The sequence below is a fragment of the Pagrus pagrus genome (assembly GCF_965226575.1).
Source record: "Pagrus pagrus genome assembly, chromosome: 12".
Taxonomy (NCBI): domain Eukaryota; kingdom Metazoa; phylum Chordata; class Actinopteri; order Spariformes; family Sparidae; genus Pagrus; species Pagrus pagrus.
Window position 1 is genome coordinate 17382111 of NC_140196.1, and position 14091 is coordinate 17396201.

Genomic DNA, 14091 nt, shown 5'->3' on the forward strand with positions numbered 1-14091 from the left:
AAACAACACACGCACACACACACACACACACACACACACACACACAGACACACACACACACACACACACAAATTTAAATCTTTAAATGATGCATTATTATGGACCAATCTGTTTTTCTTGCAAGACCTGCACTACTCTGCCTCTGGCATGGGTCTATTGTTTCTCCTTTATGAAACCTCACCCACTTCAGTATAATGAAAGCCGTGACGGCATTGCGGAAGTGGTATATTTCGTGCTAAATGCATACATCATGTTTTTTGGTGGGAGAAGGCAAGAAACGTGGTGAAGTTCAACTGCTAGGCGCCTTCTTCCCTTTGAAAAATCTCAGAAAAAAATCTGAGAGAGACTTTTGTGGCCCTGTAGTATGTTGGACAAGGTCAGTGGACCACGATAAATTTCCTGTTAAATCGCATCACAAATGAAACAAGAATTAGCTAGCTAGCGTGCCTGTTCCCAGTTGTATGTACAGTGGTTGTGTACTGTTAATGGGTTGTTTCTTGCCATTGGTTTGTAAAACAAACAGCCAGCAGATTGTGAGCTTTAGTTTACCTGGTAAACACACCGACCTCTTCGGCTGTCACAGCTGAAATGTCTTTGGGCTCATTAGGTAAAGCGGAAAGGCCCGTTGTTCACAATGTGGACCAGCAGCTCGCTTTGCCAACACGTTCCAAGCTCATGAAATCCGGCAGCTTGGTCAGTGCCCTAAAGCTTGAAACTATGATGCTTTACCTTAACCCCCCAGCCTTAGTTTATCAAGTAAAAGGCTCCACGGTCAAGTTAGCACTATAATGTTCCTATTATGTTTGGTGAGACTTTAAGAATAAAGGCTCCGGTGCCAAGTTTGCAACAATGCATGACATAAAATGTCCGATTTAAGTTACGTCAGTTATGTAACTCTGAGTGACTCAGAGTGGAGTAGCAGGAGACCTGGCAGGAGGCTGAATAAGTTGGTGTGTTTACCAGGGAAACTACATCTCATAAACGGCTGTCAGCATCGCAAGATGAACAGACACAACCAGAGCTGACATGACTATGAGTTTCCAGTTTGAGCCAAGCACAGAGAACGCAACCAATGCAAGGGCTTACCAGAACAGCAGTGGGTTCTTTAATGATGCTAAAATGATGGCATTAACTGGAGCATTCTCTCAGTTAGTAAACGAGCAGTGGGAACAACAACAATGATACGACATAAGGGTTGTAGAATGTGTTGAGAGTTTCACCGTATACAAAATGTACTCATTTTATAAACGTGGCTCATGCAAATTTGACAGCCAACGTCTGGAGTAAACGCAGCGTTTGTGCTCCTTTAATCAGGCTGGTGTCTTCCTCCTCCTCCTCCTCCTCTCTGTCCTGTGGCAAGGTAATGTTAGCATAGTGACAGCTAGCTGACGAGATTAACATCAGGACTAACAGTGAATCAACAGACGAGCCCTCCTCCCTCTCCATTACACAATCAATACTGTTGATGTAGAGCAACTGTGGTGAAAACACACACACACACATGCGCACACACACACACACACGCACACCCATGCACGCACGCACGCACGCACGCACGCATGCACACACAAACACAGAATTGCCTGGAGAATTTATTCAGACATCTGGTTACATGACAGATGTGGCATTTACTGAAATGGAACAATATGGCTGTGATGAAATGCTGGTTTATGAAAGAAGACAGAAAATATGTAACTGCTACTGTAATAAAAGTTTGGTTGATTAGATGTGGTGTTGTGTTCTGTAGCTCATAGAGGAAGGCAGAGAGCGTGTTCACAGACAATCTGTCAAAATCAATCAGTCCATCGACTTACTTTCCGTGGCTCCTTCAGCATACCCAGTTTCTTCCTCCTCTTCAACCTGGAAAGAGAGAAAGATTCAGACATTGTTCCATCGTTTGTTTTCCGTATATATATTCTATTTTCTTCTTTCTGTCACCCTTTCGACGCATATTTGAATTCGAACTTGTGATAAAGGAAGAGACCGACACAACGTGGGCAAAACTATGTGTGCGTTTGTTAAGCTCAGTGTGGTGGCTCCGGTCTGCACCATCTTGGCAGTGTCTGACTCAATTTATAATACGTTTTTTTCTTTCCTGCAATATTTTAGTATTTAGAGAAACTGCAGTTTTTGGCACTTGTTTATTTAGCCCCAAAGGTTGCCGCTCGACTAAGACCAGAAGCATGATGTGTCCTTATACTATTGGCCATGAAATGTTGTGCAAAGGGGCAAGAGTCAATCGAACAAGTGACACAAAGAAACTGTCTTAAAAAAGTGCAGAGCACTGAGTAAACCCTCAGTCTCCCTGGAGCAAACACACACACTGAGCCTGGAGGAAGCCTGAAACTCTCAGCAGCCTCATTCACTGAATCATCATTATAGAGTTACAAACACATGCCAGAGTCAATCCGGGGCACGAAACGTCGGCTAAAAGACATTTATCTGTTTCGTGATTCATTCGCTCTAAGCGTTGTTCATATATTTGAGACCATTTTTAAAAAGAGTATCTCCCAAGTCTCACTGCTGCAGATTTCCATGGTTATCCTCCTCAGCTTTGGACATCAGTATAATTCTGGTACAAACTATCTGATAATGACTCCTGTGTTAGCATTAAAATATCATGTATTCTTAAGATTTAACAGCCTGATGGCACACTGATATTAAAAAAGTACAAAAAGAATGATTTCACTGAGATCACTGCTGATCCTTGTGAGTGTCCAGAGCAGGATAATGTTCCGAGCCATGACAGAGATAAATAATAAATCATTTTATCCTCGTTTATTATAAGCTTAGTTGTTCAATAAATGGAGATAAATCGTCCCTGAAGGCGGAGATGGTTCAAAATTGAAATGTTAATGGATCATTTAAAAGGCACACAGAACTGATCAGTCATGAAAACACCAAGCTGTGAGAGAAGAGAGGGAATGTCACAAATACAGATCAGATTTTGAGAATCTAATAATGTTTGCTGGCAGTAGAAACTATTAAAATCGTGCCACACACTTACAAAAATCAGACTGGAAACATGTAATCTACTGTCTCTACAAGCCGTGTCTCTCAGGCATGCAGCTATGTGCTTCATCACCTCGATGTTTCCTGTCACTTCCCACCGAAAAGCAATTGAACGTGTGAAAACGGAGCATCCGACATCACATTTGAGCGAAAAACATCTAATATGCACATAAATGCAGCGTGAGATTACCGTCTGCCGACTTAGTGTGGATAGAAAAACATATTATTCTCCTTTTCATACTACGTCCAAATAATTTAACTGAATTGTTTTTGCATTTTATGAAAGAATGCACATCCTGGTGTTATATCTGGTGCAAAAGGGCAAAAATAATATCAAGAAAAAGACGTCTGCTCACTGAAAAGATAATATGTGCTCAGAGAAAAAAAGTTTCATCTATTAATTTATTATTTATTTAATCATCCAGTGGCTGCCGTGTAAGTGGCTCAGGGGAGAGAGGAAAGACGAAGGAGTGGGACTCCTGTCCAGGCGATCACTCGTTGGCTGTTGTAGGCTCTGGGGCGGGCACTGAAGCGCACACTCATATTACTGAATAATGGCGTTGCAGAGTGTAATATGAGTCGTTTTAGAAAGATAAAAGTATATAAAAGCATATGTGGTCGTAGTTCATTGCTATTGCATGGCCATTTAATAATGGAATACTGTGTTTTGGACTAAATATTTTACTGAAATTGATCTACTGAATGGTAAAGAATGAGAGACGACAATATTTGATGCATGAAAGATCAAGATGCTTCATTGGTGAGTTGCCAAAACTTTGTAAATGCTTACTTGTTGGATTGTGTGTCGATTGTAACGGCCTGATGTGGTTTTATCTTGAAATGCTTGGCATGAATTGAATCACTAGAATCTAATCTTTTTAATGATATATGGCATGAGTACCCATTTAACCTGAGGAGTTGTGTCTATGTCGCCTAGTCATAGTTGTTTTGTCATGCAGAAGAGCTGGACAACCCAGATTATGTTGTCCTGGAGCTAGAGGTGCATCAGATCAGTAAACGCTCCTATAACTAGTAAAAACTGTACTGGATGATTAAACCGGTCCTCAATTAAAAATCTCAAGAAGAAGATAATAGACAGGATTACAAAAAAGGTACAAAGAAATCATTATTCAGTCCCTGAGAAGATGCAGTTCTTCATCTAATAGCTTCAATACTTCCAACCCTACAGTAGGCGGATCGTTGGTGTATCTCACTGAAGTAACTATCATTTTCTGTCCTCGTTCTCAGACTGCAGCCAAAGAATGAAGCTGACTTTTCTTGTATTTTACAGAGCAGTTTTTCAGTACGGGGACGGCTGACTGTCAGTACACTAACAGCTTGGCATCATGCAGACAGACGATTGCAGGAAAAAAAAGCAAAACAACCTCCCTTGACATTTCTATCTATTACTGGCTCTGACCTCATACTGCTCTGAAACTGTCTTCTAATGGTTGTGATTTAGACATGTGGCTGCTGGCAGAGGGGTCATAGTGAAGTGGAGATGCAGTTACACTCAGAGGAGACCCAGACTGAAGTGAAGCAGAGCTCTGTTCGTGTTAAATAAATGCCGTCAGTGTGGGGGAGTGCTGGGTGCCAACGACGAGCCAGCTTGGCATGTGGGTACACCAACTGGTCGGATGAGTCAGAGAGAGGGAGAAACACATGCACAGCACGCATTGCTTACACGTGACGGAGGCAAGATATGCGTATAAACACACACAAACACTAGTTTCTTAATTCCTGGGAAGTTGATGTTCGTATGTGATACACACAACACATGTCATAAACACGCACTCCTACGCAAAAATTCAAAAACAACGGCTAAAGCCTGTATCCATGTTCGCAGCTCTGTGATGCTGCGACGCTCATCACACACCGTGGAACAAAAGTGTTGAACGGATGGAGGCGAGACAGTGTTTCCTCTTTCTCTTCCAATAACTGCTGAGATATTTCCTTCAGGACCAAAGTGATGGACCAATCAACTGACAGACCGTCATCCCTACAGTCCAATATTGCAACGCAGTCAGCTCATTAAAATGCAACATTGTTCGAGGGTTAGTCTAAAAAAACTAGTAATATTAAAGAAGTAGCGATTTCCATTTTATGCTATATTATGCTTCTAATCTCCTACATTTCAGAGGGAAATACTGTAGTTTTTAAGGACATGTAGTTTGTAGTCCATTTTATGTTACTAATAAAAATGAAATAAATGCATTTATGATTAATAAGTCCCCAAAATAAGTTACTTTGCAGCTTCAGTTATTCATACATCAACTCAACTAATCAACTAATAAATAATGATGTAGTCTAGATAATGTAAATACATAACTACTACTACCAAGATGAGTTGTTGACAGGGAAGAGTGAATTTCCTCAGCAAACGTGGAGGCTGTCTGGCATTTGGAAATTAAAAATAAAATCAAACGAGCGGGGCAGCGACACAATTTATCTGTCCAATATTTACCCCTGCTATAATTCCCTCACATCAGACTCCGAGTGAGTCACCTGTGTGATCTAATCAAATAAGCTGCGGCGGTCGCCCTCGACTCATTAGATTCAAACCTCAGGACAAAAATATTGAACTGTCATGTCTGTCAAAATGAACCTGGAGACGCTCTGAGGGGTTGAAAAACTCATCATCATCAGGTAGCGGCTTAGTGATGTGCAGCACAAAGACGAAACAACGTAAAGGACGTAACAAGGCAGAGAGGGAGACTGGAACGATGACAAAAGGCATGTTCGTGTCTCATATCTGCAAAGACCCTGCAGCCCTCTGCCTTTTTCCAACCCAAAATGTTGCTATTTGCCGTCCTGATAATGTTAACTATCTTTCTGGTGCGTTAAGGAACAGCTGGAACAAATCCTACTGATTCTACCTTTAAGTTTAATAGTCTTATTATATATAATTATATTAATATGACATGAGGTTCGGTTAACTTTGCACAGAAATGTCCTGAGGGAAACTTTTATACTCTGAGCACATTTCAGAACCTGTACTTTATTACTTTTACTTGAGTAAAGAAGTTAAACCAGTACTTCTACTTTTAAAAGTCTTATTTCTATCTGCACTTCTGCTTGAGTAAAGAGTGTGTGCACTTTTGACACCTCTGATCCAAACAGTAAAATCAGAGGAAGGATCTTGTTCTTTGATTCTGAAAGACACGACAGCCTGATATTCAACTTTAGAGGTTAAAAAGGTTTGTTTTGTTTGTTTATGTTTAAAGATTTATGCTTGTAAGCACCATTTTTGTTAAACTGACACATTAACATTGTTTACATTTAGCCAGATATTAATGGGAATAGGACAAATATACCATCAAATAATAAAATGGACTTACAGCCACACAAGATGATGTTTCAACAGGACTAAACTTGAAGTGTTAAAGAGCAACAACTAATTGGAGGGAAATATTCATGAGATCTGACACCAGGAACCCAAAAATAGCCGCTCGGCCCTTCTGTCCCACTCCTCTGCCACCTTCTGTGGATCAGCACGCTCACAAAATCCATCTCCTCCTCACATCTGAGGGCACAAATACGGGATGACAAGGCTGCACGCCGTCTTCGTTCCACTTCACAGAAAAGGGTGTCACTGCTCGCCACAGGAAGTGCTGCACAGTGACGTCGCTGCCTTCAACGAGCCGGCTGCTGTTTTTGTTTTGTTTGCACTCCCCTCGTCCTTGAGCCGCTCTGTCACTTCCTCTACAAGGACTACCGCTGTATTTTATTGATAGACCAACCAGGCTTTGTCCTGGCTCTGAATGTGTCTGAATGGTGATGAGTAGGTGACACTGGTCAATAATAATCGACCAGTTCTCTCTCGTCTGTCACGACTACGAGTGTTTTATTAGGAAATTACAGCCGGTCATGGAGCCCAGGAGACTCGCAGCAGGATGTTGTCTGACAGGTAACACCCGGCTGTGAGAGTAATTGTGAACAGGGCTGGTGAAGATTAAACACTGTGACGAGCTCTGTGGACAGTAAGAGATGCATATCGAGGCTGAGGATAAATGACTGCAGCCTTTGAGACATTAGGTATCTGCAGCAATAACGGTTTCATAGTTCTGATCAGGGTTCAGTCTGGGCCGATATTTTGTGCCAATATTCTGACCTGATGATGCACCATCAGTGTCCGATAATGAACAACGTAGATTTGTATTTGACAGATGTTTCTTAAGGCTGGAACATGCAATATGGACTGTATGCCTGTGGTGGGTAGTAGCTAAATACATCCACTAGTACTGTGCTTTTGCAATTTTCATGGCTGATTCCTAGTTTCAATTTCAGCAGATTCCGATTTTCTTACAACTTTTTTGCTTCGACTTATCATTCTGAAGTAAATACTGATTGCACAGAGTAATGACTGTAGAAAAATGTCACCATCCACGTATAGATTGGTTCCCTATAAGCCTCACTTTCACAAAGCTGTTCTGTCTGCCATCCAACACATCCTCACACCTAAACGACTGAACAGGTCGGGATAACTGTGGAAACTCTACACTCTCGCTGATGGAGGAGGCAAAGAAAGTGAAGAGGGAGAATGATAGAAACCGAGGTAAAACAAGAGCGAATGGACGGGCATCCACTTGATCAATATCACAACAGCCCTTTGATTGCCATGGCTAGTGGAGTGATTCATTTTACTACTGCGTTTGTTATTTTCTCTAATAGTATCAAACGTACTTCAGCTGACATGACCCCAGGGTTCAAAGCTCAAAAGTATTTTTTTGAATAGTATCGAGTGTGTATTCAATGCACTGTATAAAGGTAAAACGTCGTGCTGCTGAAAGAGAGAATACACCTTTAAAACCCATCTCAGAAAACAGAAAGACTCCAAAGAAAAGAAAACCTTGAGTTGGAGAAATTAAGTAGAAGCTAAACAGAAGAAGAGAACAAGGACAAGAGAGCTGAGCAATTTGTTTGCAGACACTCGGAGGAGGATGGGAAATGAGACAGAGGGTCAGGGTTATGCTTCACTGCAGCGCCAGGATCGCGTGGAGGAATCATGCTCGTCTGCACCCTGGCCAAGTATTACACAACAGCATTCTCCTATTCTGGACATGTGCTTCGCTGAATCATCCAGCCTTTGAATCGAGATCACCGCTTGCCATTATTGAAATTTTTTAAAAATGTCATAATGAAATGAGATAAGAAGGAGAACGAAGAACGATTACAGAAAAGTTTCTCTTCTTCAAAATAAAGAAAACAGCACTTTCACAAAAGTGTCAGATCACCGTCCACATTCATTCTTACCTCCTCGTACTTGCAAGCAACATCTGCCAGGCTGCTGGTTTCCCCCAGTACACTGAGATCCAGCTCACTGGGACCTGAACACAGGAAAGCAAAACAATCATCAAACTGTGATGGGAACCAGAGATTCTGTTCATTCACTTCAAATTACTTATTCTAAAGTAGGTGGCACGAGTGTCGGCCATTTCAAGATTAACTGTGCGACTAAGGATTTTAAAACAGATACTTTAGTGACCTATATTCTGTCGTTATCACTCATGCAACATTGATCTTCATTTGTCTCATGGGCAATTTAGTTCCAGCCTTCATGAGTGCCACATTTAATTAATCTCATTGTTTTTTGTAACACGTGTCTCCTACATTCAAACTTTCAGCATTTCAACTAATGATTATCTTAATTTTCTAACAGCATTTGTCTTGAAGCCCATTGTGAAGTCTTCAAAATGTATTTGAACAGTTCAAACCCCAAAGATGACCTGTAACTGCTCTTATTAGCTGGAAAACACAATGGGTCCACATCATATGGTCTGAAATGGTCATGGTTAAAATTTACCAACACTTACTCTATGCATATAACATAGTCAAAATCAAGTGCTTAGGTGGGAAAACAGCCTATTTTGAAACTACATAAACTTGCCCATTTTCCAAGTGTATGGTTTTCAAAACTGTAATAAACTAAATATCACTGGATTTGAAATCTCATTGGCTACATGACGCATCAATCATCTGGAGGCTGGCGTGTCAGTGGCTCAGGAGAGAGGACAAAGAATAGAGAGTGGGTCACTTGTCTACATGATCACTCATTGGCTGTTGTAGGCTCTAGGGCGGGCTTCGATGTGTTTGTATTGTTTTGCGAACTAGCTGATCATACTGATCATTTCAATTTTAAAACCTTCATAGTTTTCAAAAGTCACCCCTCATGTCTAGAAAATGTAAATATAATCATAATCAGAACAAGTCAGGTCTCATTAAAGACCAAACAGCAGATTGTTTATCAAGAACATGTCTCGTACATACTGTCAGCTGCCAAATCACATCACAGCAAATCACATTACTGATTTACTGTCATTTAGTGTCCATGTGCACCACCGCCACACGCAGCATCAAACCTCCAGATGTAAACAGCTGAACATCTGGACTTTGATGTGCAGTCTGTGCGGCACAATTTAAAGAGGACCATAAAATATCCACAATCGAGGTTAATTTTGGCCTCATTGACTCTTGAACCTGAACTGAACTGGAACGTCCTGTTGTCAGAAAGCCGCCGAGGGTGATGCTGTGATAAACTCTAACACATAGCATCTTCGTTCCCTCTGCCGGGTGGAAATGGGTCGTGAATAACACTTCCCCTCGGCAGATTTTATTTCCTGCATGCCAGCGCCCGCTGAATGGAGAACTGGGTTAGCGTCTGTGAGGATGCAGCTTCAAACGATTCCAGAGAGAGGGCAGCTGTGAATTTCTTACATGCATTATGTTAAAAGACCTCAGAATGCACCAGATTTGCAGTGAAAATCAAACAACAACAACAGAAATCGGCCTGTGCCCTCCCTGCAGCTCATAACTTAAGCATCAGCAGCATGTCATCTCTCCCTTGGAAAGTGAGGGGCTGAGGTATGACAGCGTGGACATTTTTGTTTTGCTGATGAGCCCGGTGATGTCAGGTGGCCGAGGCTGCAGTCGTCAGCAGCACTTCAGGTCGGTCCACATGTGCTGCTGCGATAATCACCCTCTCTCTTGTGAAAATACGCCACTAGAAGCAGCAGACGGACCTGGAGGCAAGAGTTTGCTCCAGCTACTGCCAATCTATTTCTGCTTCCCACAGCTTTTCCTTACACTCTTCTATGCGAGCAGATTGATGCAATTTACCCTTCATCTCTGAGAGGATACGAGGTCGAAGCTACAGATCGCACACATGTGGCCAGGATATCTGATTTTTCCGATGTTTCAGGGTGCAGAAATGGACCTTTTCATCGTCCTTTCAGTGTGCACTCCACTCTGGGTGGAACACCTATTGAGAGGCTCCATTATACAGGCAACATATGCAGAAGGACGTCTTGACAAATGCACAGATGTCACGCTGCTCTTAGATGCAAAGTGGGCTACATAACTGCTGCATATAAGTAGACTGTTATTTCAGTCTTCAGTAAATCATGCCCTAAATGAGGAGAAGATCTTCTATAACAGCGAGTAACATATAATCTTAAAAACAATATAATTCTCACAGTAGAAATCGTTTCTCTGTTCCTTAATGAGAATCTAAACGTTTCTCATTTTTCCCAAAGATTCATTTCTCAGATTTCTTGAGCTCTCTCAAGTGGCACAAGTACACCTGCGGCTATTTGGTGGTTCAGCGTCCTGTCATGACTGCTCTCAAGCATGCGGAGAGGAGCTGCAGGAGTGTGTCACGTAGCTGTCAAGTAGCACAAAGCAATTTTGATGTCAAGGATCACTGGAAATGTGAGCCTCCATCATATTAAGTGCCTGGCCTTCATCACCTGACGTACAGATTCAAAAGAGAAGCTGTCAATTGTTTTTTATCGATGACTTGTGGGTGAAATGTCTCGTCATAATCATACCACGGCCAAACGGTCCTTAACTGTCCGTTACCAGCTCTGTTTGGCCGCTCACTCGCTGAGCTGGTCTTCTCGTTGGGCAGGAGTCCTGCTCTCGTCTGTATCTAAACATGTTTTCTCCTCCTGAACTATTCTGAGGTGCCATATGTTCTCTCATGGTGATTCTGCACCTCGTGACACGATCCTCCATTCCTTCCCGACTGAGTCTGTTTGGGCAAATCTGCTCCAAACTGTTCATCACAAAAACGCCCAAGTGTTTTGGCGGAGTGCTTTTAAAACTGGTGATTTGATTGGTGGTTGGCCTACTAATAACCATCGTACGTGACATATTCTTCCTACGCGGCCTCCTGCTGTGCTGCAACTGTGCCCGAACAGAACGAACCATAAACATTAAACAAGCCAAGTAGATTTATAAAGCCCAAAAGCACAAGTTGTTCTTAGAGGGTTTTATGATCCGCACAAACATTAGACCATCAACAATCTGGCAAAAAAGTGGAGGAACCTCGGACAAAGCAGTCTTCTAAGATGATCAAATTTAAAACATGTCGCACAGCTTTTCATCAGTTCACCATGCTTTATCCACTGAATTGAAGGGATGATTTATTATATTATAATAGAAACACACTGGTCTGTTGTGTGTGCCTTTTCAAAGTAACAACTCTTCATTTCAAATCCAATTGACATTTGTGACAGTGCTATCAACAAAAAAATCCAGCCTTGGAACAGAGTCTAAGGCCTGATTTATGATGGCCCAGGATAAAATGTTGGCAATTGACATTTGTACAAAACGTGTCATAGGGAGTGGAGGGGTGGGGGAGTTACAGATGAGGAGGCCAAATCAGTGACTGCAGTTTGAAACTGTGCATTTCAACATTTGCAAGTGTCACACCACTGGGTATTTTTAAGGAGCCAGCCGTATTTAAGCCAAAACACGATGTTTTCCTAACCCTAACTAAGTGGTTTTTGTGTGTAAACCTAACCCGAGCATAAACACATAATTTACGCGACGTAATTGTTGCGTAAATTAATCTTTACTCAGCAGTAGTTCTCGTGGCTTGCTTCATGTGTGAAGTTAAGATCTGTATTCTTTGGAAAAATAGTTAATATCATTGTTTGTGTTTAGTTTCCAACTGTAAAAAGTCCTGCTACCTTCTAAATAACCTCCTGTAAAACAATGTATTATTGTTTCGTGTTGATTAGTGAGCTTCAAAGATGCTGTCAGGCTAATTTTGTCACCTTTAGCCAGACTAGATGTTTCACCATGCAGGTCCAGTCTCAATGCTAAGCTAAGCTAACAGGCTGCTGGCTATAGCCTTCGATTTAACAGAGAGATATGAGGGTTGTATTTATCTTAACACTTCAGTGTATTTCCCAAAATATAGACCTATTCCTTCACTAACCATTCAAAAGGGAACTGTATCAAAAATGTTTGTGTAAATTAAGGAACATTTGAGATTTTATCATGATTAGATTTCTAGAAGTTTCAGGTATCTGCCACAAAATCACAAAGTAAAGATTTTAACCAGTCCTTTTCCAACTGACTGCCTAAAAACACCTAACATTTTGTTAAACCAAAATGTGCGACAGTAAAACAGTGAGCAGCCTGCGCACCACAAAATACGTGGGATTTCTGTTCTGCTTTGGAACGGTTACACTTTACACCTACACTTGATTATCATGAAAATAATGACTGCTCTGCTACCAAAAACCAGGCGTACTTTGCCAGCTCAGTTCTGTGCCAACGTTAACATTTCTCTAAAACCTTTCTGATGTCTATCACTTATGAAATCACAGCAGAAACACCTGCAGAGCGCTCACTGATCATATCTATTAAACCAACATTCAGTCGAAGAAGGTCAGGAATCCGTCTGCCATATTTTCAAACAGTAAATTATCGGGTCTTACATAATTCATATAGTCTCTCGCCATCTGACTGAGCAAACATTCATTCTAACCTTGTTCAGTATCTCTCACAAAGTGTGGCTGACCCTGCTGCACTGGTTGCTGTGCCAGCTCTGGTGGTAGGTGGGTGATGCTTATGGCTTCTCTCTTCTTGTGTGTGGATGTTTCTACACTGAACACATGTACCAGTAACTCTGAAAAAGCAATACAAGCCCCGAGGATGTTCTTCACTCTGACTGCCGGAGTTTTGGTGCATATCCCTTGCATCATATTTCATCATCATTTGGCCCAAAGATTGGCTTTTTTCTTTGCCTGTCTCTGGGTTGGATTCTGACTTATCCAGGTCAGGCAAGTCATAAAATTAAAACTATCTTTCATGGCAGAGTGCTGGAGATGAATTGAGGAGTCTCGCCGCCTGAGGAAAGAAGCTGCTCTGAAATCTGGAGGAACGGCAATGAAACAAAGTTAACTTCACCGTGGTTTCACCATCAATATATTACAGTTATTAATCTTAGAGCTACCACAAGGAGTTTTTAACTGGTTATGAAGCAATCTCAATTTATCCCGAAGCAGAGCCAGTCCAAGGCTTTATGGGGCCCTAAGCATTTGATTTGGGGCCCCCCACCCCCAGCTAAACGCACCACCCACCTCTGCACCGCCAATATTAACTATATATTGTCCATGCTCCAGCGTTTGTCCATTGTGCATCTAACACAACCATTTTTCTTTGGCATTTTTCAGCTTTCTTATCTGACATATTGAAGTGGCAGATGGGAAATCTGGGACTGACCAGCTCATTTTTCATGCACTTTTGATCTAGATCTGCAAGGTACCTAGTAACTAAAGCTATCAAATGCATGTAGTGGCAATAAAGCTCTTGTTGCGCAGTTATTAAACCTCTCTGAACATAAAAAAAACTCCAGCCTTGTCTCACTGTTTTATGAAAAGGTGTGATCATCTCACCAGCTGCAGGCTCTTTGGAGGGAAACAGCTTGTTGTCCAGCGTCATGCTGATGTCACAGAAGACCTCCTCCTCATCTCGGTCGGCGTCCAACTGAAACAAGAAAGAAAAACAAAGATCAGCTTTGACAGTAATGATAGAAAACACAGATGTACACAGAAGTCATGGAGGACATGCTCAGCGTGTTTGGCCAGCGTGACCACCAAGATGAAACTCATTATAAGATCAAACATAAGAAACGAGCTCTGATGCAAACTACACACTCGGGTCATTTCGCATTCAGCTCACACACAAAGCTTTAATGGCACTGGATTAATTAGCATCCTTTCTGTGTCAATTGGTCTGTGACTTTATTCAAAGGCCGGCTGGCTTCCTTTTGCACGTACAGTACTC

General features: G+C 41.8%; 1 protein-coding gene across 1 annotated transcript in view; it reads right to left on the bottom strand.

The window, feature by feature from the left end:
• The window catches only part of ak5 (adenylate kinase 5), a 71702-nt gene that overhangs the window by 18115 nt on the left and 39496 nt on the right, over positions 1 to 14091 (bottom strand). Inside the window, exons 7-9 of the mRNA XM_084370249.1 lie at positions 13701 to 13791; positions 8266 to 8339; positions 1815 to 1860 (exon numbers count right to left, since the gene is read on the bottom strand). Coding sequence (XP_084226375.1) covers positions 1815 to 1860; positions 8266 to 8339; positions 13701 to 13791 — 211 coding nt within the window. The remainder of the gene's footprint in view (positions 1 to 1814; positions 1861 to 8265; positions 8340 to 13700; positions 13792 to 14091) is intronic.